This window comes from Cryptomeria japonica, chromosome 2, assembly GCF_030272615.1.
Source record: "Cryptomeria japonica chromosome 2, Sugi_1.0, whole genome shotgun sequence".
In the NCBI taxonomy this organism is placed as follows: Eukaryota; Viridiplantae; Streptophyta; class Pinopsida; order Cupressales; family Cupressaceae; genus Cryptomeria; species Cryptomeria japonica.
In genome coordinates this window covers 21,970,990-21,994,770 of record NC_081406.1, presented here as the reverse complement: position 1 = coordinate 21,994,770, position 23,781 = coordinate 21,970,990, and the positions used below count along the sequence as shown (strand labels likewise).

Genomic DNA, 23,781 nt, shown 5'->3' with positions numbered 1-23,781 from the left:
AGGTTACTCTCCAATTCAATCAACTTCTCCTTCAGGAGTCTATTCTCTTCCTCCTGATCATCCACTTTCTTTGCCAACTCTGCATTGGTCACCATGTTGTTGTCTCCTACAGATTCCACTAAGGACATCTACTCACCTAGCCCAAATCTCTTAGGCTCTGATACCAGTTTGATGGGGTTCACCTAGCTTGCTCACACTTCACCTAGTTGGTGTTGCTCAATTCCACCAATTCTCCAGGCCTATCTATGCTCTAAGACCTCCAATTCCTTCTCCATCTCTTCTAGGGCTTGCTTCTTGTCAATTTCAAGGTGTTTTCTTCAAGTGTTTAACTAGGAACCCTACCAATTTACAATGTTTCCCATGTGCTCATTATGACTGTCTTGGCTTCAACTTGTCAATTTGACCTCCTACTGTTGTGAGTTGATGCAGAGGTGTGGAGGTGGCTTCTAACATTTTTTTTTAATACCTTTTAGGTCCAATTGAGGTTTTCTTTCATTTCCTTCCTTACCGATTTCACCATTTTGCCTAGAAAAGGGCTACAAGGAATGGGCCCCTATTAGGCCTCCAAAATCCAGTTTTCTAGGGCCTGGAGGAAAATGGTCCAAAAGACCCTGCAACAAGGTTTGATATTATTCAATGATACACCTATCCCCAAGTGATTTAGTTTGTTTTGGTCTCTCAACCCACCGTACAATGCCCTAACCCAAATATGAGGGTTTTGAAGGGTTTCTAGGCCTCCTAATCGGTAATGACTGGTCAAGTTTGTGTTTGGGAATCAAATGGTCTTGTCAAGGCTTCTCCTTGAATTGGAAATTATGTATGAACTTCATGGAACCCTCCAAAAGGTTAGATTGTGGTCTTGCATCCACCCGTGCACTTTGTACTCCAAATTCACCTTGTCTCCTCTAGTCGGGTTGCTCCTGGACTCGCCTAGAACAAGGTGACAGTCATATCAAACTTCATCTCCAAAACTTGTCCTTGCATATGTACACTTTACAATTTGTTTCCTTCCATTACCAATAGGCCATGATGGTAGCACGAAGGGAATTCATGGGGCAACCATTTTACTCAAAAATGCTATTTACAAGCCAAAACTAGTTGTTTGCAAACAAAACCAAGAAAACACTAATACAACCTAACTACAAAGCTTGAAATGAAACTAACAACTCTGAAACACACCAAAGAAACTCAATCCATTACTGGATCAATGGATTCAATCCATTTGTATTCACAATATGAGCAAAATAAGCCAAAATGATGTCAAACAGTCCAAAAATGAGTAGTTTTAGATTGTTGATCTTACAAGACAAAGACTCCAACATTGGTAACCATGCAAGAGAATGTTTTTATAGTCTTCCCCACGCGTGGAGGATTTCTAGGGCATTGGGCTATCCCTAACTCCATCGCTAAGCATTTTAGGACAAAAGTTGTCATGACAACTTTTTGCAATTTTGCACTTTTTGCACTTTTTGCCTTTTCAACCTATGAAACCTATTCTAAGTCATTATTCATGACTTTTAAAGCATTTATAAGACTATTTTAACCCTCCCTAATGCTTATACCAATTTTTGACACTTTTGACCACCAAGAAGCTCAATTACCTACTCAAACCACTACTTATGCACAAAATGCAAACCTAAGAAGAACTAACTCAATATAGGCCTACATTTTATTCATCACACTCACTCTTGGACCCTCTTGGAGTCCTTATTCAATATCTAACTTGGCTAAGATCAGTACAAGCCCAAATTGAGAAAAACCTATAAGCCTAAGTCCTAGGTGCTCCTACACCACCCTCTCCTTTTCCCAATCTCCCTCTCTCTCCCTCTCCCTCTCCCCTCTCCTTTTCTTAATCTCCTTCTCTATATATCTCCATCCATCATCCTCTCCTTATCCTACTCCCTCTCTCTCTCCTTATCCTACTCTCTCTCTCTCTCTCTCTCTCTCTCTCTCTCTCTCTCTCTCTCTCTCTCTCTCTCTCTCTCTCTCCTTTTCCTAATCTCCCTCTCTCCCTCTCCATCCATCCCCCTCTCCTTATCCTATTCTCTCTCTCTCTCTCTCTCTCTCTCTCTCTCTCTCTCTCTCTCTCTCTCTCTCTCTCCTTTTCCCAATCTCCCTCTCCCTCCCTCTCATCTCCCTCTCTCTCCCTCTCCCCCTCTCCTTTTCCCAATATCCCTCTTTGTCTCTCTCTCCCTCTCCCTCTCCCCCTCTCCTTTTCCTAGTTCTACATAACCCGTACGGGTTATGTAGAACTAAGGCCAAAACTTCTAGTTCTACATTACCCATACGGGTTATGAGAAATTGCGAACGTTCACATGAAAGGTTTTTATGGGAAAATCTTAATATATTTTAGTCCCAACGGTGTAAAAACCAACATTGCAAGTTGTTTGAAGGCCCCACTGCTTTTGCACATGATTTTCTGGGACAGTAACAGTCAGATTTTCTTTTTTTTTTTCACTTTTTCTTTGAAATGATTGATTTGTCTCGTATATAGGATTGTTTTTGAAGTTATTTTATCATTATTACTTTAGATTATAACAAAATGATGATCATTTGTTATTTTTTTGCTTTGATCATGATTGATTTGTCTTGTATTTTGGTTTTTTTTTAAAGTTATTTTATTATTGTTACTTTAGATTATAACAAAATGATGATCATTTATTGTTTTTTTGCTATTTGATTGTGGATTTTCATCATGATGTTATGTGTAGGAAAATGGGAAAGAACAATAGAGGAACAAATGAATAAAGAGAGGTAGCAAAGGAAAGACAAATGGAGTGTATGAGGAGATTACGTGAAGGCGTCATCTAATGCACCTAATGAAAGTGATGAGCATTCAACAATTGAAATTGATATGATGAATGCACCAATTCAAATGCATACAATGAATGCACCTAATGAATGCAATGAACATACACCATTTGAAAATGATTCGGTGAATGCACATGTTAATGAAATTGAAGAAGATATACCATTTGAATTTGATGTGATCAATGCACCTAATGAAAATGAAGAGCATGCACCAATCTTAACACCTCTTAGAATAATTCATAGAAAACCAAAGTTCCTAATAGACATTGATGAAAATATTGTGAAGCCAATGTATGATAAAATTTCCAAAAGAACTTGTAGAAGAACGGTTAGAAGAATTTGGAATAACTATTTTTAAAACTTAAATCAAAGTGGAAGATGCCAATTAGTTGTTGAAATGATTAAAAATATGGAATTTAGAGAGACAATGAAAATTTTGGGGTTAAGAACATCCGAAAATAATAGTGAAAGAACAATTGTGAGAAATATTTTTGATGCATACCAAGCCATTGGTTCGAAATAACGCACTAAAGATGCTAATGTTACTCGTCATGTCCTCACATCAACCATAATGGGAAAGGAAATGAAAAATTATCATTTAATAAGAAAAACAAGCAAGTCATTAAGGATAAGCAGAACCACATTACACTATGCCTTAGAAAGGCAAGGGAAAATCGAGGATCCTAACAATAATTCTGTTTGGGCATTCTTGGGTAGACTCCCATGCAAGGACAAGGTTGTTGTTGATGCACTAAGAACATTAATTGAGAAATATTGGCACGACAACACAAGGGTCTCACCCAACCAAAGAGATGTTGTTAGAAGGTGAATTGGAATAAGTAATCGTGAGCCACATCCAAAAAACTATTTAGATAGAACTCAAACACAATTTTTTGAAAGGTTTCTTCAAATCTTTCCTCGGGTTAAAACTGGTCAAAGATTTTTTGAGATGACAAAACTATTTTATGTTAAGATTTATCATGCACGTACTACATGTTGTTGTAGGGTCCATGTTTAATTTTTCATGCATTATGATATTTATCGCTATATATGTTGTACTTTGCACACTAACAATGTTTTGCAGGAATGTGGTCTAGAAGCACCTCCCAAGTCACCGAGAGAATTTATTTCAAGTGTTCTATGTAGACGAGATGACGAGTGCATTTACTATAAGATGATGTGTTTGAGAGGTTTTTGTCCTACATGTGGTAGTTTGCAACAGTTGCATAGATGCCTACATCTGGATAGCACACATGAAATTGGTAAGGAACTAGTTTCTATTGGAAAATACAAGTCAGACACATATGGTGTTAAAGATGGAAAAGAATTAAAGAGGTGCGAGTTAGTGAAAAGGGATATATGCATAGCTGATTTTATGAAGATGTTTCAAGAGAAAATATTGTATGAGTACATAGGTCATACACATAGAGCTAGGTGGTTAGATGAGCAATTCAAGTTGTGTAAGGACACTTTCCTCCTCGGCACTATTTTGCCACCTCTCACTGACGGTTTTTTATGCGACAGAAAAAATCTCACCACAAGAAAACGAAATCGAGTTGTCTAAAACTGAGAGACAATTTTTTAGGAAGCGACAACATGACTCCATAGGTTCAAATGGATCGTCCATAAGTGCCACGGTCTCTAAGTTGCGCTACGTCAAAGTTTGACAGTTTTTTCCACTTTGAGCACTAAAGGGAAAACGTTGCTATGAGGTGGCTCAGAATGATCAGATGTCTTGGGGAATGAGACAAGGGCACACCTAGCATAAACCCAACCACTTGGATGCGCTCGCGCTGACGATTCATTCCCACAATGAGCATAACGAAAGATGCACTATTTTGCGACCTCTCACTGATGGTTTTTTATGCAACCGAAAAAATCTCACCACAATAAAACAGAATTGAGTTGTCTGAAATCGAGAGAGGATTTTTTAGGCAGAGACAACATGACCCCATAGGTTCAAATGAATTGTCCATAAGTGCCATAGTCTTCGAGTTACGCGACACCAAAGTTTGACCATTTTTTCCACTTTGAGCACTCAAGGGAAAATGTCGCTACGAGGTGGCTCATAATGATTAGATGTCTCGGGGAGCAAGACAAGGGTACACCTAACATAAAAATAGCCACCCAGATGCGCTCACATTGACGGTTCATTCCCATGATGAGCAAAATGAAAGATGCACTATTTTGCCACCTCTCACTAATGGTTTTTGATGCAACCGAAAAAATATCACCACAAGAAAACAAAATTGAGTTGTTTGAAACCGAGAGAGGATTTTTTAGGAAGCGAAAACATGACCTAATAGGTTCAAATAGATCATCCATAAGTGTCACGGTCTCTGAGTTATGCGATGTCAAAGTTTGATCATTTTTTCCACTTTGAGCACTCAAGGGAAAACGTCGCTACGAGGTGGCTCGGAACGATCAGACGTCTTGGAGAGTGAGACAAGGGAACAAAGAGCATAAAAATGATCACTCGGATGTGCTCACGCTGACGGTTTGTTCCCACGATGAGCAGAATGATAGATGCACTATTTTGCCACCTCTCATGGACAGGTTTTGACAGTTTTTGATGCAACAAAAAAATCTCACCACAAGAAAATGGAATCAATTTGTCCAAAACCGAGAGATAATTTTTTAGACAGTGACAATAAGACCCCATACGTTCAAACATATCGTCCATAATTTCCATGGTCTCTAAGTTACGCAACATCAAAGTTTGACCGTTTTTTCCACTTTGAGCACTCAAGGGAAAACGTTGCTACAAGGTGGCTCAAAATGATCAGACGTCTTGGGAAGTGAGACAAGGGCACACCTAGCGTAAAAATGACCACTCGGACATGCTCGCGCTGATGGTTCGTTCCCATGATGAGCAGAACGAAAGATGCACTATTTTGCCACCTCTCATTTATGGTTTTTTACAGTTTTTGATGTGACAGAAAAAATTTGACCATAAGAAAATGGAATCAAGTTGTTTGAAACCAAGAGAGGATTTTTTTAGGAAGAGACAAGATGACCCCATAGGTTCAAACAGATTCTCCATAAGTGCCACGGTCTCCGAGTTACGCGACGTCAAAGTTTGACCGTTTTTTCCACTTTGAGCACTGTAGGGAAAACGTCGCTACAAGATGGCTCGGAATGATCAGACTTCTTGGGGAGAAAGACAAGGGTACACCTAGCATAAAACCAACCACCCAGATGCACTTGCGCTAATGGTTCGTTCCCACGACGAGCATAACAAAAGATGCACTATTTTGCCACCTCTCATTGACGGTTTTTGACAGCTTTTTATGCGACAAAAAAATATCACCACAAGAAAATGGAATCAAGTTGTCTGAAATTGAGAGAATATTTTTTAAGAAGAAACAACATGATCCCATAGGCTCAAATGGATCATCCATAAGTGCCACAGTCTCCGAGTTACGTGACGTCAAAGTTTGACCATTTTTGCCACTTTGAGCACTCAAGGGAAAACATCGCTATGAGGTGGCTCGGAATGATTGGACGTCTTAGGGAGTGAGAAAAGGGCACACCTAGCGTAAAAATGATCACCCGAATGCACTCACACTGACGGTTCATTCCCACGATGAGCAGAATGAAAGATGCGCTATTTTGCCACCTCACTGATGGTTTTTGACATTTTTTTATGCGACAGAAAAAATATCACCACAAGAAAATGGAATCGAGTTGTCCAAAAATGAGAGAGGATTTTTGAGGAAGCAACAAAAAAACCCCATAGGTTCACACAGATCATCAATAAGTGCCACGGTCTCCGAGTTACGTGACTTCAAAGTTTGACCATTTTTTCCACTTTGAGCACTCAAGGGAAAACATCGCTACGAGGTGGCTCAGAACGATCAGACGTCTTGGGGAGCAAGAAAAAGGAACACCTAGCATAAACCCAACCACCTAGATGTGCTTGCACTAATGGTTCGTTCCCATGATGAGTAGAACGAAAGATGCACTATTTTACCACCTCTCACTGACGGTTTTTTACGGTTTTTGATGCGATAGAAAAAATCTCACCACAAGAAAACAGAATCGAGTTGTCCAAAATCGAGAGAGGATTTTTTAGGCAGTGACAACACGAGCCCATAGGTTCACACATATCCTCCATAAGTTCCAAATTCTCCAAGTTATGCGACGTCAAAGTCTGACTTTTTTTTCTACTTTGAGCTTTCAAGGGAAAACGTCGCTATGAGGTGGCTCAGAATGATTAGATGTCTTGGGGAGTGAGACAAGGGCACACCTAGCGTAAACCTGACCACCTAGATGCTCTCGCGCTGACGGTCCATTCCCACGATGAGTAGAATGAAAGATGCACTATTTTGCCACCTCTCATAGATGGTTTTTGATGAAAGAAGAGATAATTGGTTTGATTTAATGTTAAAATGATTACTTCAACTCTTCTTTTACAGGTGATTTGGATGAATAGGTGTGTCTCTTACCCTAAGGCCGACTTGTTATGGAATAAAATTTAAATGAAAACCTTACCTAAGTCGACTCATCCTTAGATAAATTTCAAATCCGCTTTGTGCGCTCAAATCTTGTCTTAATTGGTTCTTGAAATGATGAACTTCGCTCCATAAGCATGAGTTTATGAAATAATAACTTCACTCCAATATCTTCATGCATGAAGGACTCAAAGAAAATTCACTCAATCAAAATACACAATATCAACATTACCGGTGTCAGTACTTGGGTATACACAATATGAGCAATAGATAGTTTAAAAGTATACGCCATATGAGTTACAAGTAATGAACAAATTGGATCACATTTTAAGACATATACACAATGAATAAGTTTGATCACATTTGATCACATTTCAAGAGCAAATAACTAAGTTTCAAGAATATCAAGTTTCATATATATCAATGAACAAATTGGATCGAATATCAAGTTTCATATATATCAAAATGAACAATAATAGTGTACATATCAAAAAATGGCATTGATGCCAAATCAATAATAGTTACAAAAATGTGGCATGTGCCATGTCTATCAAAGTCAATATATACATATACAAATGTCGAATATATAAAAGAATTGGTCCTTCAATGACCACAACTATAACTATATGTCTCTATCCGTATCTATGATTGTGGTGGATCATCAAAATCAAGAATCTTCAAAGCAGTACGTGGCTTTGTAGGTGGCTGCACAAGGACAATTCAAATGTCGAATCAGATATATTTTCTCAATATAACATCAAAACAACTAAATATTGAACTCTTAATTGTTTGAAGTTGAAATCTTGATTACCTCATCTCTGTCTTCTGCAATTGGGTAAGGCTGAGGATCTGTGGGATGTCCTGAAGGGGGTTGTAACTGGTAAAACAACATTAATACATGTTACTAACATATATGTCAAATAACACATAATAACTAAAAATGAATAGACTCAAAAACTAAAGCATACCGGAGCCTCAGATGGATGTGTTGTGGTCGTAGGAGGCAAAGTCACAAATGGATTAGTTATGACCATTTCCTATATCCATGGTAAGTGATCCAAAAGGAGTTAACTAGAGAGTTTCAACTCCATTGTGCACTTAGTGAAAATGAGTTGATCTAAGACAGACATACCTTTTCCCTTGGTCATGTTGGATCCCATAATATATGTGTAGGACTTCTACTGAAATGGAATGGTAGAATAACAGTAGGAAGTTTGGAAGGAGCCTGTAATAGGTTAAAGACAATTATACAAGTTAATAACCCAAAGTTGTTGACAAACTAGATAAAACAAATATTTTTAGCATATATAGAACAAATGCACACCGAAGCCTTATATAGTTCTCCTATAACCTTAGGAGGCCTAGTCGAATCTAATGCAGCTATTACCATTTCCTGTATGAAAAATGATAACATATGATATAGACATAAAATGATTTAGTTATTTCGAACAAGCAAGAATGCAATCCAAAGTGAATATGAAGATATCATCTCTTCCCTCTACTAAACCTCATCGACATCAGGTGCATTCGTTAATTCCGTAAACCCCATATGTTTCTGTATATAGAACAAATAATTTAAGTGCATCTATCAATATCTACATATACATGTTTAATCGTAATACATTTCAACAAATGAATTTAAATTGTACTGAATTACCTTCTATCCTTTGGGTGTCTGAGAGGATATTTTTTTCTGCCTCGGAGTGCTAGAGGATGGCTTTCTCACACAAGATGTCCTCGAGGCAGGTGGGGTAAACTAACATAAAAAATTAACATGAGGGAAAAGAGCATGTATTTAATATATTACTTAAGTCAAAAATATATAAATCTAAATGGTACCGCATAACTATCTTGGCCAAAGTCAATGGCCAAAAGCGTGATATCATCAAGTTGGGACATCTCAGTCACCGATAAGCCCTATAAAACACCAAGTAATGATACACATAATTAACAAAAGATATTTTGAAACCAATGTATTATTATATTTTTAACAAATTTACAAATCTTTACCTCTCGTGGCCATGGAGTTGACTGAAAAGTATTTGGTGTACTCCCACCACCTGCTGCACCCTGCAATGCATTTTATTTATATGTCACTTTAAATTGTTCTAAAAATAAAAAATCATTTCTTTTTATAGGATTTAGTCACTTAATTGATAACGTGTCATAAACAGAATTAAACGCACCTGTGTCTGATAGAGAGGGTACAACATATTGATCAATTCGTTGGTGAGGGCCACATCCTCTGTAGTGGAAGCATGACATCTACTCTCGCAACATGTACATGAATGAGATGTCGAACTATCCTTGTATGTGTCAGTGTCTACACCAAAACATACACCTTGGCAAGTGGGGCACATATGTTGAATGGGCTGGCTCGTGCCAAATGATGCATGAGGTGACACTGATGAAGGAGGTGATGCTGATGAAGGAGGTGTCGCTAATGAAGGAGGTACCACAGGTGCTGATACATCCTCTTCTCTAACCAACTATGTGCCATGCTGAACAATGACATCAGTCAATGATGTAGTTGCTTGAAGAGTCTGTAATTCCATAGACTCCTTCAAGGATATAGGGACAGTGACATGAACTATGGGTTTAGGAGTTGTACGCCTCCTATGTTGTGGCTCTACCACCCTATGGCCCCAGGTCTATCCTACGCAGAGCCTCTCCCTCTACCCTGAAATTGCTGGATGTCAAAAGTAATTCGACTTCTCACCGAGGATAAACTCACAATACAACTTTCTCAAAAAATATAGAGGCACCTCCCAATTATTACAAGGTGGTTGGTCAAAGACCATATACCACCTATCCCAAAAATCTTCTTTCAACCTAGCATGAACACACCAATGTTTAGGAAACCGAGTCGTATTTAGTTCTAGATTGTTATTGGTAACAGGATCGGTGAAAAGAGCACATATGTCAGCTTTACCTATGCCCTTTTTTTTCACTTGATCATATGACAACCCATCCACATAAAATGTTCGGCATCTATCCCTCCATGAACCCCATTTCGCAACCTCCCTAGATACCTCATTTGCACTATTAGCCATTGTTTCTAGTGTTCTGGCGAGGGTTGAGTGGTGCTCAAGCCTAGAGGACCTCAACCTATTCACCAATATAAAAATCTGGGCACTATTTTGTGTAAGGTGATTGATGAGATCCTCTTATGTGACATCTACATGATCTAATAGAGGACGTGGAGGGTTTCGGGGTGGCGGTGGTTGTTGAGGAGCAACATTTTGAGGACTTTGAGGGTTTTCTTGTTGCTCATGGCAATGTTTACAGGGTTTGCTTGTGTTGCTTGTGCAGGAAGAGGTCTTTGTTGTCTATTTCATTTTTGGGGATTGCTTGAAGAATCTGACATCAAATTAATAAAAACAAAACTTAAATCAATTAAAAAACCCTACTTCAATTAAAATGCAAACAAAAACAATCAAATCTTACCTGTTCGATGGGGTGTAATTGTTGAAAATTGCTCTAAATGTTAGGAAAATCCAAAATAATTACAAACCCGTGCAGGTTCTATGAATTTTTGGCTTTCTCTTGCTATTGTTCCACGATTTTTGGCATTGAAAATGGCCAAAACCTGTGGCCTTCACAAAAAAATAGTCTTTCTCAAAACCCGTATGGGTTTTGAGAAACTTTTAATTTTTTATTAAAAAATAAAATGTTCCTCAAAACCCGTACGAGTTTTGAGGAACTTTTTGTTTCTTAAATTGTTTTTGGGTAGGCTTCGTGTTACCAAGCCTAGCACATTTTTTAATTTTTAGAACCCGCACGGGTTATGAAAAATTTGGTTTTTTTTGGCATGTGGCCACTTTTCTGTTCATCATCTTGGTGCACTTACCCGCTTGGTCAAGTGTAGTGCGAGGAAGACTTAGAAATTATCTAAAGTTCAAATGTATGTATTTGTAAACAAGAAAATGTTTTTTTATTGAAGATGCTTTGTTCCTTAAACAATGACCATCACTTGGATTATTGGATATAGTGCAATGTACAAATTTTATCATCACACTTGCTATATGTTTTAGAGATTTTTGGGTGATTAAGAATACGCTCACACAAATCATCTAGTCTGAGGGTATTCGTGTTTAGGATTATTTGAAAATTGGAAATTAAGTTGAATAACTTATATCTAATATTTCTTTACTAGATTTAAATAAGGGTAAATTATAAAAAAGACTACCATCTATATTAAATTCTTTCCTGATTGATCGAAATATTGTGTTTTAGTAGTGATATCTCAATTCCTTATGTCTATGTAGTTCATGCAAATTCTTAGTTTCTTTGTTAAATTCCATTTGTAACCTAAAGACTTGGTTTTGTCTAGCATCTATCTATTCATACTATATCAAGTTGCATAATATTTTTACTGGTTATGCAATCAACCAAACGATTCCTTTGCTAATTGTTTTGCCCATTTCAACTAATTTGTAATAGTTTTAACGTTTTAAACTCAAATCAATAATTAATGACAAGTGTTTCTCATAAGTGCTCTCTTTAAAAGGTCATCCATGGAAATCATGGCAATGTTACCTTGATAGTTGGGAAGATTTGTTATTTTCAAGTCCTTCACACCCTTTTCAATAGATTATGAGTAGTTGAGGCCACCTCAGATCATATCTTTTTTTCTTTTATGTTTTGACTTGTTTTCTTAGTTCTAAGATATTCTTGTTCAAAGTTGGGTGCCCATCTCTTTGGTACTCTACTTCAAAGGACTTGTGACTTCAATATTTTAATTTAATTTATTTAATTTTGTAATAATTTAAAGAAAAAAGTTATGTGTTTTTGTAGACGATGAAATTAAGAAATGAAGAATTTATTGAAAATCTAAATATTTTTTTCTCTTAAATTAAGTTACGAAATTTATCTAGCACATAATCTTGTAATATTGAGGGGCATATTACACTCACTTATGGATATATCTATCCATCATTTTGATTCATGGCAATACCTAGAGTCTTGGTAAATTTATCTACAAAAGAAATATTGTGGTGAAATGCACTTGGAAGTGAACTTAAGGTCAAGTTCACTTGGAGGTAGAAATCTCATATGTACAATTGCAATAATGATTTTAGCATTATATCATCATGATGTCAAATAGAACATGGAAGTCACTTGAAAGTGATGATGTTAACATGACATTCCCATATAAGATGATGCCAATAGTGGAGGAGTTAAGAGAAAGTCCAATTAAACAGGAGATGTCACTATTATAAGCTAAAATTCAACAATAAATTAATATACAATTAAAATTAGACATAATTTTTAGTGAATTCATAATTCCAATTAATTGTGTTTAGGGAAGAACATGAAAGTCGGGTGTTTTAAAGAGTTTGTAAAAGATCTTATGAACCAAATAAATTAGATTTGAGATATTTGTATTGCCCAAAAACATTTTGTCATTGGAGATATCTAGGAATTGATTCATATTACGCGTTTGCAATTAATTCTACGGAACATAACGAAGATCTATAATTTTTCGATTTATCTTTGTGTTATGCTGAAATCATGACGCTTTTAAAACCAGATTAACTACACCCATATTTCGCTAGAGTGCAGTTGAAAGTGGAGATGTGGTCGGAGAATGGTGAGAAAGAATTTCTTTAAGCTGTACTTACACGACTCGGCTGTCCGCCGTCAAAAAAACATAAAATAAAATATTACAATCATGACAAATGGACCAGAGGAACTCCCGGTCCGTGAGTCGGGTCGTCCCGAAACGAATAATTTAAGGAAACCACAAATGAATTGGGCAAAAGCAAAAAACAAAATAGCTGAAATAAAATTATGGACAATCTGAGAATGATGACAACAGAATACATCGGAGTGGAAGACACCTACATCCCACCGAAAGTTAAAAGGCGTTGTAGGTAGGGCGGTTGGGACATCATAATGTGGGACCTCAACAATCGTTTATCAAAATTAAAAATTTCTGATACATTAGATGAAGATCTATAGAGATCTCTGATCTACTCGTAATCTCTGAAATTGAATCCCCACACCTGTGTTACAAATGCTAGGAAAAATGCACTTTGTAGCAATTTGGACGTACTTAGCTAAACACATATTCATTGAGGAAGCAAGGATTAGTAAGATTTATAATAAAAGATCCGACATGAAATAAGTTTGAAGATAACTTAAAACCGCAGTTCTTGATCCCTCAAATTGTTTGGCCTCTAGACATCATTAAAATCTTTTTGTGCATGCATTCATAGCGCCAAGACTGTGCATGTCAACACATGATCAAAGCCCTCTAGTTCCGGTAACTTCACTTCCCTGAAATTGAGGACCGTCCTTCCATCCCTGCAATTCTTTGGCGGCATACCAGCGTGGATACGGATGTCCCTTCCCATGGCGTGCTCTACCACCCACAACTCCTCTCCAACAGCAATCACTTTGTAACTCAAGCACGGATTTCTCTGCAACTCACCTCCAACGAATCCCACACTCACCCACCTGTTGATCAAAGGATCGAATCTCATTAACTCATTCGAATGGGACTGCAACGTGTAGAGCGTGTGACCCCCTACCACTGCGACTCCCGGTTGCGCAGCATTCGACTCATCAACATAGTTGAGTCCATTGGCCCACAGATCGGGCAACAGCGTCCATCTGCCAGTCTTCGGGTCGTATGCCTCACCCGAAGCATGCACCCGCATAAACTGCCCGTCATTGTAAGAGCCCCCGATCACAACAAATTTGCCGTCCATAACGATGCCTGTGCAATCAATTCTCAGCTTTATCATGTTCGGAAGGATTTCCCATCGACATTTCGCTGCGTCGTACATACAACCACTCGATTGTGCCGTTCCGGTGACATCGTTCTGCCCGCCGCTGAAAAAAACCAAGTCGCCCAGCGCAGCGCAGGCGTACAATCTGACGTGTTTATAGTCGGGCGCAGCGAACGGAACCGCGCTCCGTCGCCGGTGTTCTGCGTTGTAAGACTGGAACCCCTCGATTTTGTTATCGGGAATGTCAGGCAAGAAAAGGTTTGCGCTTGTGGCGGCCACGCTTCTGAGATTCAGGCGGTCGGTAGAGATTTGCGAGAGAGGATTGGGCAGAGGCTCAGTGGTTTGGAGGGAGGAAGGGTGGATGAACAACCATCTCGTGTTGTGCTCAGTGGCGCGCAAGTAGGAGGGATCGCAGTCTGTGTCGAAGAGGGCAATGAAAAGGCAGTGCTCCGGGGCGGATTGAAGATTGAAGGAGCGCCGAAGAGAAGAGGGATTTGCGAGGGCGCGTCTCCACGACCGACACACACACCGCGCCTTGGCCCTGCACGAATGAGGCAGCCGGGCTAGACACAGAAGCCCGATGTCGTCCACCATATTGGGTAATATCACAACACACTGATCTTGCATTTCTCCCATCCTCACGCTCTGCTTGCAAATTTCGGAATGGTGTTTCCAGAGGTCATTAGGTATTTGAAGGCTGAATTCGTTCAGCCGAAAACAAATGCAAACACAAGGGCTGACGCAATCGTGGGGCCTGCACAAACTCAACTTGCATGCTCTGTCGTATCTGCAAATATGTGTCATCGCGGGTCGCTTCTTGTCGTTGATTGGAGGGCCCTCTTGCTCCTACCGCCATCCATACGACGCCATGTTTGCTGATTGACGTCCTTTCAAAATCTGTTTTGGAGCGTCCTTTCTCGACTCGATCCATGCCTCCACTCTGTATTGTCTACCCGGATTGCTGCACATTGGACCACGTTTAGTAATTGTTGCACTTCCAGAAAGGAGACGCAATAGTTACTGAAGTAGGTAAATAGTCTAGAACTTTTGAAAATTCTCATAAACGACTGAGAAGATAGATACCTAACATTTTTTCAAAGGTCGTCATTCATTATCATAAATCCAAATATAATTATGTAAATCTACACAATATAGTTAAATTAATATATGAAAATGACATGTCTGTTCACATATTTCTCTTTTTTATCTTTTAACTATTTTATTAGTCCCTGCCTATATAGGCAGGAAACTAATGTTTTCGCTTAGCATATTTACTTCTGCTCGGGAACTGCGCCAACATAAAAATAAATCGTTCTTTCTAATGTTTGCACTATTTAAATTTAAAAAATGTAATTTTAATGAATTTTTCTTTTTTCCTGATTCGTCCTCCCATATTTTCCCGAGGTTTTTTCCATTTTTCGATTAAAATTTCAAGAAAAAAATGTGTTGACCAATGAGCAACGAGGAGGGAAAAATATGAAGTATTTACCAAACTTTTATTTAGAAGGTTCTAGTATTTGCCACGTCAACGATCTGGAAGGTAGCTAGGGTTTACCAGTGCTGCTTAAGAGAGAGTAAGTTCTACGTCAATGGCCTGATATTCATATCAACTCCCATTTTCCCCCGAGGATTGGGATTTTTGCAGTGCTTTTCAAGTTTATTTAGTGTGGCTGTGCTAATTTCAAGGTGATTTTGGACAAAATTTGGTGCAGGAGTAAGAATGAATGGTTTAGAATGGATTTTTGGTTGTTGTCTTGAATTATTTCTGGAAGGCTTTTGCTCTTTACTCTTTGATGAATTTAGCAGAGTCTTTTAGAATGAAATTTAAGCATTATGCTCTTTAGTGGATTGAGTTCTCTAGGACAAAACTAGAAGATCACATGGAAAACATGAACTAGATTGAGCTCTGTATTCTGTAATATGGTAAAATGTGTATGCATATTTTCCTTATGTGTGACCCCTACCTCGTAATTCTTTACGACAAGTTTGCATTCTAACATTTTTCCACCGATCTCTGCTTTCTTTCAACCAATTTTTAGTCGACCGGTTTAGATTTATTTTTATTTAATGCAACCAAATAAAGCATGTGTATGAACATGCCTGAATTAGCTGAATTTGGTTTGGAGTTTTTTTTAGAACTATTAGTTAGTTTCTTTCATCGAACAATGCATACTGTGCATGCTCTGCTTTAAGCAGTAAATACTTTATTTGGCAAATCTTTCGAATTCTTTTTTGAGGTGCATTGAACTGGTTGTTATAGTCTTTTTAAGTAGCTGGGAAATCTTTATATATCTTAAGACTCAACTCTTTTTGTAAGTTGCAATAAACTCTTTTTTGTATCAGAGAATCTCTGCAATAATAAAACAGGGGCCTGCGTTTAAAACAGAGCATTCAACAATTTATGAATTTTCAATTCAGCGAATTTTTTTATTGCTGTTAGTGTATTCTTTGCTATTTTATTTGATTAATCAGTTGGCTCAGAGGAGACAGAGAAGTTTCAGATTCTACAACCTTGACATGTAATGTGTAGCACTCTGCTCCCCTCTCATTGCCCTAAATTTATTGGGTGTGTTTTGCTCGTTTTGTTGAGATTGAAAACATGAAGGTTTTGGTGCAAATAGATGGTATGGGTTTTATTTAATTAGGGTCTTACTGGTTCAATTCATGATTATCATTGTTGAAGACTTCATTGGATCTCAGCATATGTTTTCCCAAAACAAACACAAAACATGGTTGACATGACAAACTTGAGGACCAAAACCTTCAAAAAGGTCAAAATTGATAAAAGCTGTGCAGAATCACTTGCATTCAAATACAAGATGTTAAATCAGAAACCTGGTTGAATCCACAGGGTTTTGTGCACGAATCCAATTTGAGTACATTTTGATTCCAAATCTAGGGGTTTTTAGGAACAATTCGGTAAGAGAGATAAAATGAGTACATGTAAAAGAGTTTTGGTAAGAAAACCAACAAATTTTCAAGGCAAAAATACTTTATATTTTTTGAAAGAATTCAACTTGGCACATTATCAAAGCTTAAGACTAACAGTCAATGGTAATACGCAACTTTTGTTCTAAATAGTTTCAAACCCTAAAGGTAGGGACTCATGCTGTCTCACAGCTCTTGTTTTATAATTGGTTATTTCTGAGAGAAGTACAAGTAAATTAATAATAACTAGCATATTTATATTAAACCAAAAAATATAAAATTTGTGAGATATATCAATATTAAATAAAGTTATTATCAATTCATCTTAATTTAATAAATATACCAAACAAATTGAATAAATGATGATGATTAAACTTTTATAAATGATTCTTCTTAATAACATTATATTATAATATATTTCAAGTTACTTCATTTTAATATGAATACTTAAATTCTCTTAAATTATTATAGCATAAAATTAGTCTTGTCTTAAGAGAATAAATATTTCATGACATGAAGGATAAATATTATGTAAGTGGGAGGAGAAAATGTCAAATTTAATGTTTCTATTTTTTATTCATGAAGGTTTTTGCATCGATATGTGAGTGTAATGTGCTTCTAAGAATTCGATTCATGACAATACATAGAGTCTTGATCCTTTAAGTTGTTTTATATGTTTGGAGAATGATTATCGTATTTGATTCATGGTAATAACGCAACTTCTTGATGATTAATACACAAACAAAGAATCCAACGATCTTGATACTAGAAGTGCACAATTAACATGATTGGATCCAAGAGTTACATGACATATTCACACATGTAAAGATGAACTAAATCAACAAATTCAACCTAAAAAACCACAATCTCATTTAAAACAAAAAAAACAAAAAAAAAACGAATCCAAATCTTCAATTTTCTATAATAAAATAATATATTCACCATATTGATGTCAAAACTAAATACCTACTTACTTTCCAAAAACAACAATATACTTATTTAACATCCTCAACTACTATTTAATTTAATTCAAATAACTCATCAACATAAATTAGGGGAAGAGCACCAGTAGTTGAGCATGTACCAATTGTTGTGAGGGTTGTTGATACCTTTTGTTCCAAAAATTGACTAAATAAAACCTATTGTTTGAAACATAAAATATCAATTTTTGTTAGTAAATGTACCAATAGTTGTAAGGAAATGTACCAATAGTTGTTAGGAAATGTACTAATATTGTAAAAAGTTACCAATCAAGCAATGCCATATCAGCTACACAACTATTGGGGTCTCTTTTGCATGCCTATTGGTCTCACTTTTTTTTGGGTTGTTTTGGACACCTTGGCAAAAAGCTTGCTGATGTGGCATCATATTTGATGATGTGGCCCTGAAACCTTAGTTATAAGCAGGGGACTTGCCAAGTTGCTTGCTGTAAAAAATCGAAGTGATTTGAAATTTCCACGTAGGATTTTGAGAAGCGTGAATTTAGGGTGCACAACTACTGGGTCCTTTTCCCTATATAGGTAGATTGATAATAACGATATATTTGTAAACTTTTAAATATACGACAATACACTTCCTGTCATGTCGTAGGTCTCTTTACAGACGTTGAAGCCATAATGATTGTTTTTTCCCAATACATTTAAAAAATAATAATTTTATCCAAAAAAGGGAGAAAAGGATCATGTTTCACAGAACAGTGCAAGTTTTTGATTTCTTACCAGACAAGACCTTCGATCATTTTCACTAACATGCGTATTAGTCACGTGTTTTAGACCATCAATTTTGCAATAAGCGATTGCGATTGACCAACACGTTGCTATCACGCTGTACGAAAAATCTGTTTTGAAACCAAAATAACTTTGACATCCATAAACTTACAAAGCTTAAAACGCAATCAAAACCTCGTTTCACACTCACCCCCAATGTATTCGACGCCCGCCCACCTATTCAGTCATCCAAGGATCGAATCTCATTAACTCGTCTTGATGGGACTGCATAGCGTAGAGCGTGTAACCCCCTACCACCATCACTGCCGCATAACTCGTCCGGATGGGACTGCATAGCGTGTAGAGCGTGCAACCCCCTACCACCATCACTGCCGGTTGCGCAGCCATGGCTACAGGCTACATTCTGTAACAAAAAGTGATTTTTCTTAAGCTGTGGGATTCTTGGTTTCTCCTACGCTTGAATTTATGCTGTAAAGAAACGAACGTCAAACTTCTTACCATTAGGAAGTATAGTTGAGGTGAAGAAAAGGGGAAAATGGGGAGGAAACATGTGGAATCAATAAACAAATATTTATGGCCTGGACCACTCTTACTTTTTATGACGTCGGCTTGTTGTTTTCATCGCCTACTCCACGAGTGTTTTACCAAGGACCACCATCATCTGTCTCCCACCGTCTACGATCGACATTTTATTTTACTTTTAAAAGTGATCCTCATCATTTTCACACTCGTACAAATGATTGAAAATTTTAATTCTGATTTGTAATCAACTTTACTTTCTTTAGAATTGTTCATCGCTTTCACATTCATAAAAATGATACATTTTTTTATTTAATTCTGATTTGAGTTTGGATTCAACTTTACTTTCTTCATAATTGTTATTCCTTTCACACTTTATAAAAACGATAGATTTGTAATTCTTGTCAATAAGTCAGATACTTATGCATTCGTCAAATGCAATTTTTCTTTTTGGTTGGCCAATCATCTTACAAAATTTTAGAAATTTGTTTACATTTCTATAATTTCAATATTTATACACATTTTAATAATTTAAATAAAATTATTTGTTACATTGGTAACATAATTGCACGGTTCTTATTTCCTTTTCTTTCAAACAAATTAATTGTGCCTACCACATGTTTAAAGCAATTTGAGTGCATTGCAATAGGTGCAATGTTTTTCCCTTTGAAAATCTTGAGAAGTAAAGGTGCATAAGCTATTTTGGTAGTTACTAGTTCCATTTGAGAAGAGATAGGCAAAAGAAAAGTTGAGAAAGTTTGTAGAAATCTTATCTTCTCTAATGCAAGGAAGCACATAAATCTAAACAAATCTTACCTTCTTTAATGCAAAAAGTACATAAAGGTTTCCTTTCTTTTGAATGGTAATACATGGGAAGAAAGACCTAATTAAACGTAACCATTTATTTTACTAATCTTCAAAAATCTGGACAATTTTTTTCCCATTGAATGGAGGTAAGCAAATATTGAAGATCTTGTCATAAGAGAATATGATGCAAGTTGAAAATTGCAAAAACTTAAAACTATGAGTATTGGAGGTACTGATAACTAAATTTAATATTCAGAGTACTAGAAACTACAAAGAGAAGAGTAAGTGCACATTGTTCATTTGCAAAGGCAACTTCAAGGGCAAAAACTACTATCTTCCTTTAAAGGCACAGGTTGGATGAGCAAAAAATGGATGAAGACAAAGGTTTGCAAGAAGAAATGAAAATGAAAGGCGTGATTTTTTTTATTAACATCAACTTTTTGAATTTGCCACTTGCCAAATGCCCCTTTTTTTGAAAAAACACAAAGTGTTCACTTTTTGGTTGCATATCTTGGTGTTGTAGGGGAGGAGATTTGTCCCCTCCAAGATGATGAATCTTAGAGGACAAATAAGTCCACCTCTACCTCTTCGAACTAGCGCTAAGATGAGCCAGAGGATAACAAACAACTAAACTAGCTATACGAAAGTAAATAACAAATTTATAATACAGAAATAGTAACACATAGGAAACTAGTTTCAAAGAGTAGAACATAATCAAAAGTGGCATATACCTCTGGATTAGGGAGCTCTCAGGTTCTCGACTTCAGCACAGTGCGTTGTCGTCCGTACAAACCAAGAATAAAAAGTTTCAGAAATGCTCATGTGCGTGCTTTCCGACGTGCAAGACCTATTCACCACTTGCACACATTGAGACAAGAAAAATGTTGGGAGCTATATACGGGCCTACCTCAATCAGACCCCCGTTTAGGTGTTTCCACCGCCATAGACATCCAGATAGATAGATTGGAAAAATAAACTAGAAAATTGGTAAATTGATGAATTGGAAAGATGCAAATAAAAACTATACCCTGCTTAATAGAAGCAAACCCCTATTGCATGTAATGTAAAGATTGGTAAATTGGAAATATGAATGCACCTAGATAATAGATACAATCAAAATATGAAAAATGTATGTTGCATGCAATGATAGAAGATAAAGAGAAGACAAGGCGTGTAGCCAAACCCCTCTTGTTTGAGATACAAGAGTGATGAATCCCTTGGTACATGCTTATTGGTAAGACTTTGCTACAAGATGATTGCAACTTAATGTTAATAGAAGTATGTCCAAAAGAATAGCAAGAGCAATATGAGAGAAAGAGTGCAATATGAGAGCCAAAGGCCAAGAACCCATGCCGGGAACCCCTCCAAATAAGCTAGGAAGGGTTTTAAAACTCGAAGGAGGCATGGAGAGTCGTTATGGAAAAACACGAGCCAAAGAACATGCATCGACTAGAGTCCGAGTCTTTGTCAGATTCGAGAATCCGCGAGTTTATTGGGATGTTAGCGCGTTGTGAGGATGTCCACGCGTCCAGCTTGAGTTTGACCAAAGATAAGCCCAAAGGGGTTTTTGAGGCATACAGAGGCACTTTGTCTCTTAAGCCCATGATGCCAAAAATATAGAAGTAAAAAAATATGTAAGTGGGAGGAGAATTATGTCAAATTTAATTTTCTATTTTTTATTCATCAAGGTTTTTGCATCCATATGTGAGTGTAATGTGCTTCTAAAAATTCGATTCATGACAATACCTAAAGTCTCGATCTTTTAAATTGTTTTATTTTTTTGGAGAATTGTTATCGTATTTGATTCATGGTAATAACACAACCTCTTGATGATTAATACAAAAACAAAGAATCCAATGATCTTGATACTAGAAATGCACAATTAACATGATTGAATCCAAAAGTTACATGACATATTCACACATGTAGAAATGAACTAAATCAACAAATTCAACCTAAAAAACCACAATCTCATATAAATTTTTTTAAAAAAAAAGACAAATCCAAATCATCATTTTTCTATAGTAAAATAATAGATTCACCATTCCATAAAATTTACTTACACACTATTGATGTCAAAACTAAATACCGACTTACTTTCGAAAAACAACAATATACTTATTTATCATCCGTAACTACTATTAATTTAATTTAAACAGCTGAGGTTAGTAAAAGATGCATTACTTATGAATTTAAATTATATAGATTGATAATAACGATATATTTATAAACTTCTACACATACGACAACACACTTCATGACATGTTAGTTGGACCATGTTTCACAGAACTGAAAACAACAGTGCGGGTGAAAAAAGTTTTTGATTCCTTACCACTCACACGCACGTCAAAATCTTCTTCTACTGCGCCTGCTTTCACTTCCCTAAACTTGCAAGCTTATAACGCAATCGGTACCTCGTTTCACACTCACCTCCAATGTATTCGACGCCCAACCACCTGTTGGTCGAAGGATCGAATCTCATTAACTCGTTCGAATGGATCTCTATAGCGTAGAGCGTCCGACGCCCACCACCGCGACTGATCCGAAGAAAATTTGAATTATATATTTTTTTAGTTTGTCTATACATTAGTAATTTGTATTTTTGAAGGCTTTCTGGTCATTTTTAGGCTTAGTAAGTGGCAAAAAACAACAGTCTTTCTAATTATCATCTACAACTCTTGGAGACCTTTCCAACGAGTTAAATGGCTCGTAATTTCAAGTCCCGAGCAGAAAGTTATGCCTAGTTGAAGTTAGGTTAAAATTTCATATAGTTTTTTTGAAAATTTCATAGTTTTTAGATTTTATTATGTAATGAACAAATGTGACTGTTGAACTTCGATTCTCAAGAGGTTTTTGTGACCCTTGGAATCTCATGAACTTCTATATGTTAGTTTTTCGAATGGAATAGATTACTTTTTGGCTTGCTTCAATTCTATGCTTTCTAGTTCTTGTAAACATAATTTACAATACTGCATGTTCTCACTCGGATGTTGTCATCCAGATCCATAATTCGGATAAGCGACTGCTGGTTGCGCAGCCATGGCTACAGGCTACATTCTGTAACAAAAAAGTGATTTTTCCTAACCTGTGGGATTCTTGGTTTCTCCTACGCTTGAATTTATGTTGTAAAGAAACGAATTTTTTCTAGCATTAGGTGGTATAGTTAAGCTGAACAGAAGGGGAAAATGGGGGGAAACATGCGGAATCAATCAACAGACATTCTCATTATTAAATTGACAGCGATAATGAGAAGTATGGCCTACTACAATGTGAGGCCTGGACCACTCTATATGACGTCGGCTTCTTGTTTTCACCACCTACTCCATGAGTGTTTTACCAACCACCATTATCATACCAAAAACTCTGGGGTAATGGGTTCAGTAGAAAGAAAGAGTACTATATCAACCAGTTCAACCCCACTTATGATCATCTCCAAAAAGTCTATATGGGGGCTAATATATCTCAGAGAGCTAAAATCCTCATTGTTCAGCTTAGAACCAACTCTCGCCAACTTCGATGTGAGACCGGGCGGTGGAAAAGACCAAAAGAGACTTGGGGAGAAAGAGTTTGCCTATTTTGCAACATCGGTAGGGTGTACCCTGAAAAATATTTTATGTTGGAGTGTGAAGCACTTAAAGACAATAGGGATAAGTTTGTCAATATCTTAGTTGATAACATATGGTATAAATTATTCAGCAAGGAACATATAGAGAAGTTGGGCGCACTCATCATCGACTTGCATAGGCAGAGATCTGCTCTTCAGAAGTTGGTTCAAATTGGTGAGGTTGTCCCATAGGC

The 23,781-nt window shown here is 36.9% G+C and overlaps 1 protein-coding gene across 1 annotated transcript; it reads right to left on the bottom strand.

Moving 5' to 3' along the window:
* Positions 1-13,025: 13,025 nt before the first annotated feature.
* LOC131048526 (F-box/kelch-repeat protein At5g60570) lies at positions 13,026-14,690 on the bottom strand. The gene has a single exon (XM_057982497.2). The coding sequence runs from the start codon at positions 14,636-14,638 to the stop codon at positions 13,481-13,483; it is 1,158 nt and encodes a 385-aa protein (XP_057838480.2). The 5' UTR covers positions 14,639-14,690; the 3' UTR covers positions 13,026-13,480.
* Positions 14,691-23,781: the final 9,091 nt, after the last annotated feature.

What these genes read in the sequence shown, in the direction of transcription:
- LOC131048526 (XM_057982497.2), bottom strand. Translation starts at nt 14,638, where the DNA reads ATGGGAGAAATGCAAGATCAGTGTGTTGTGATATTACCCAATATGGTG.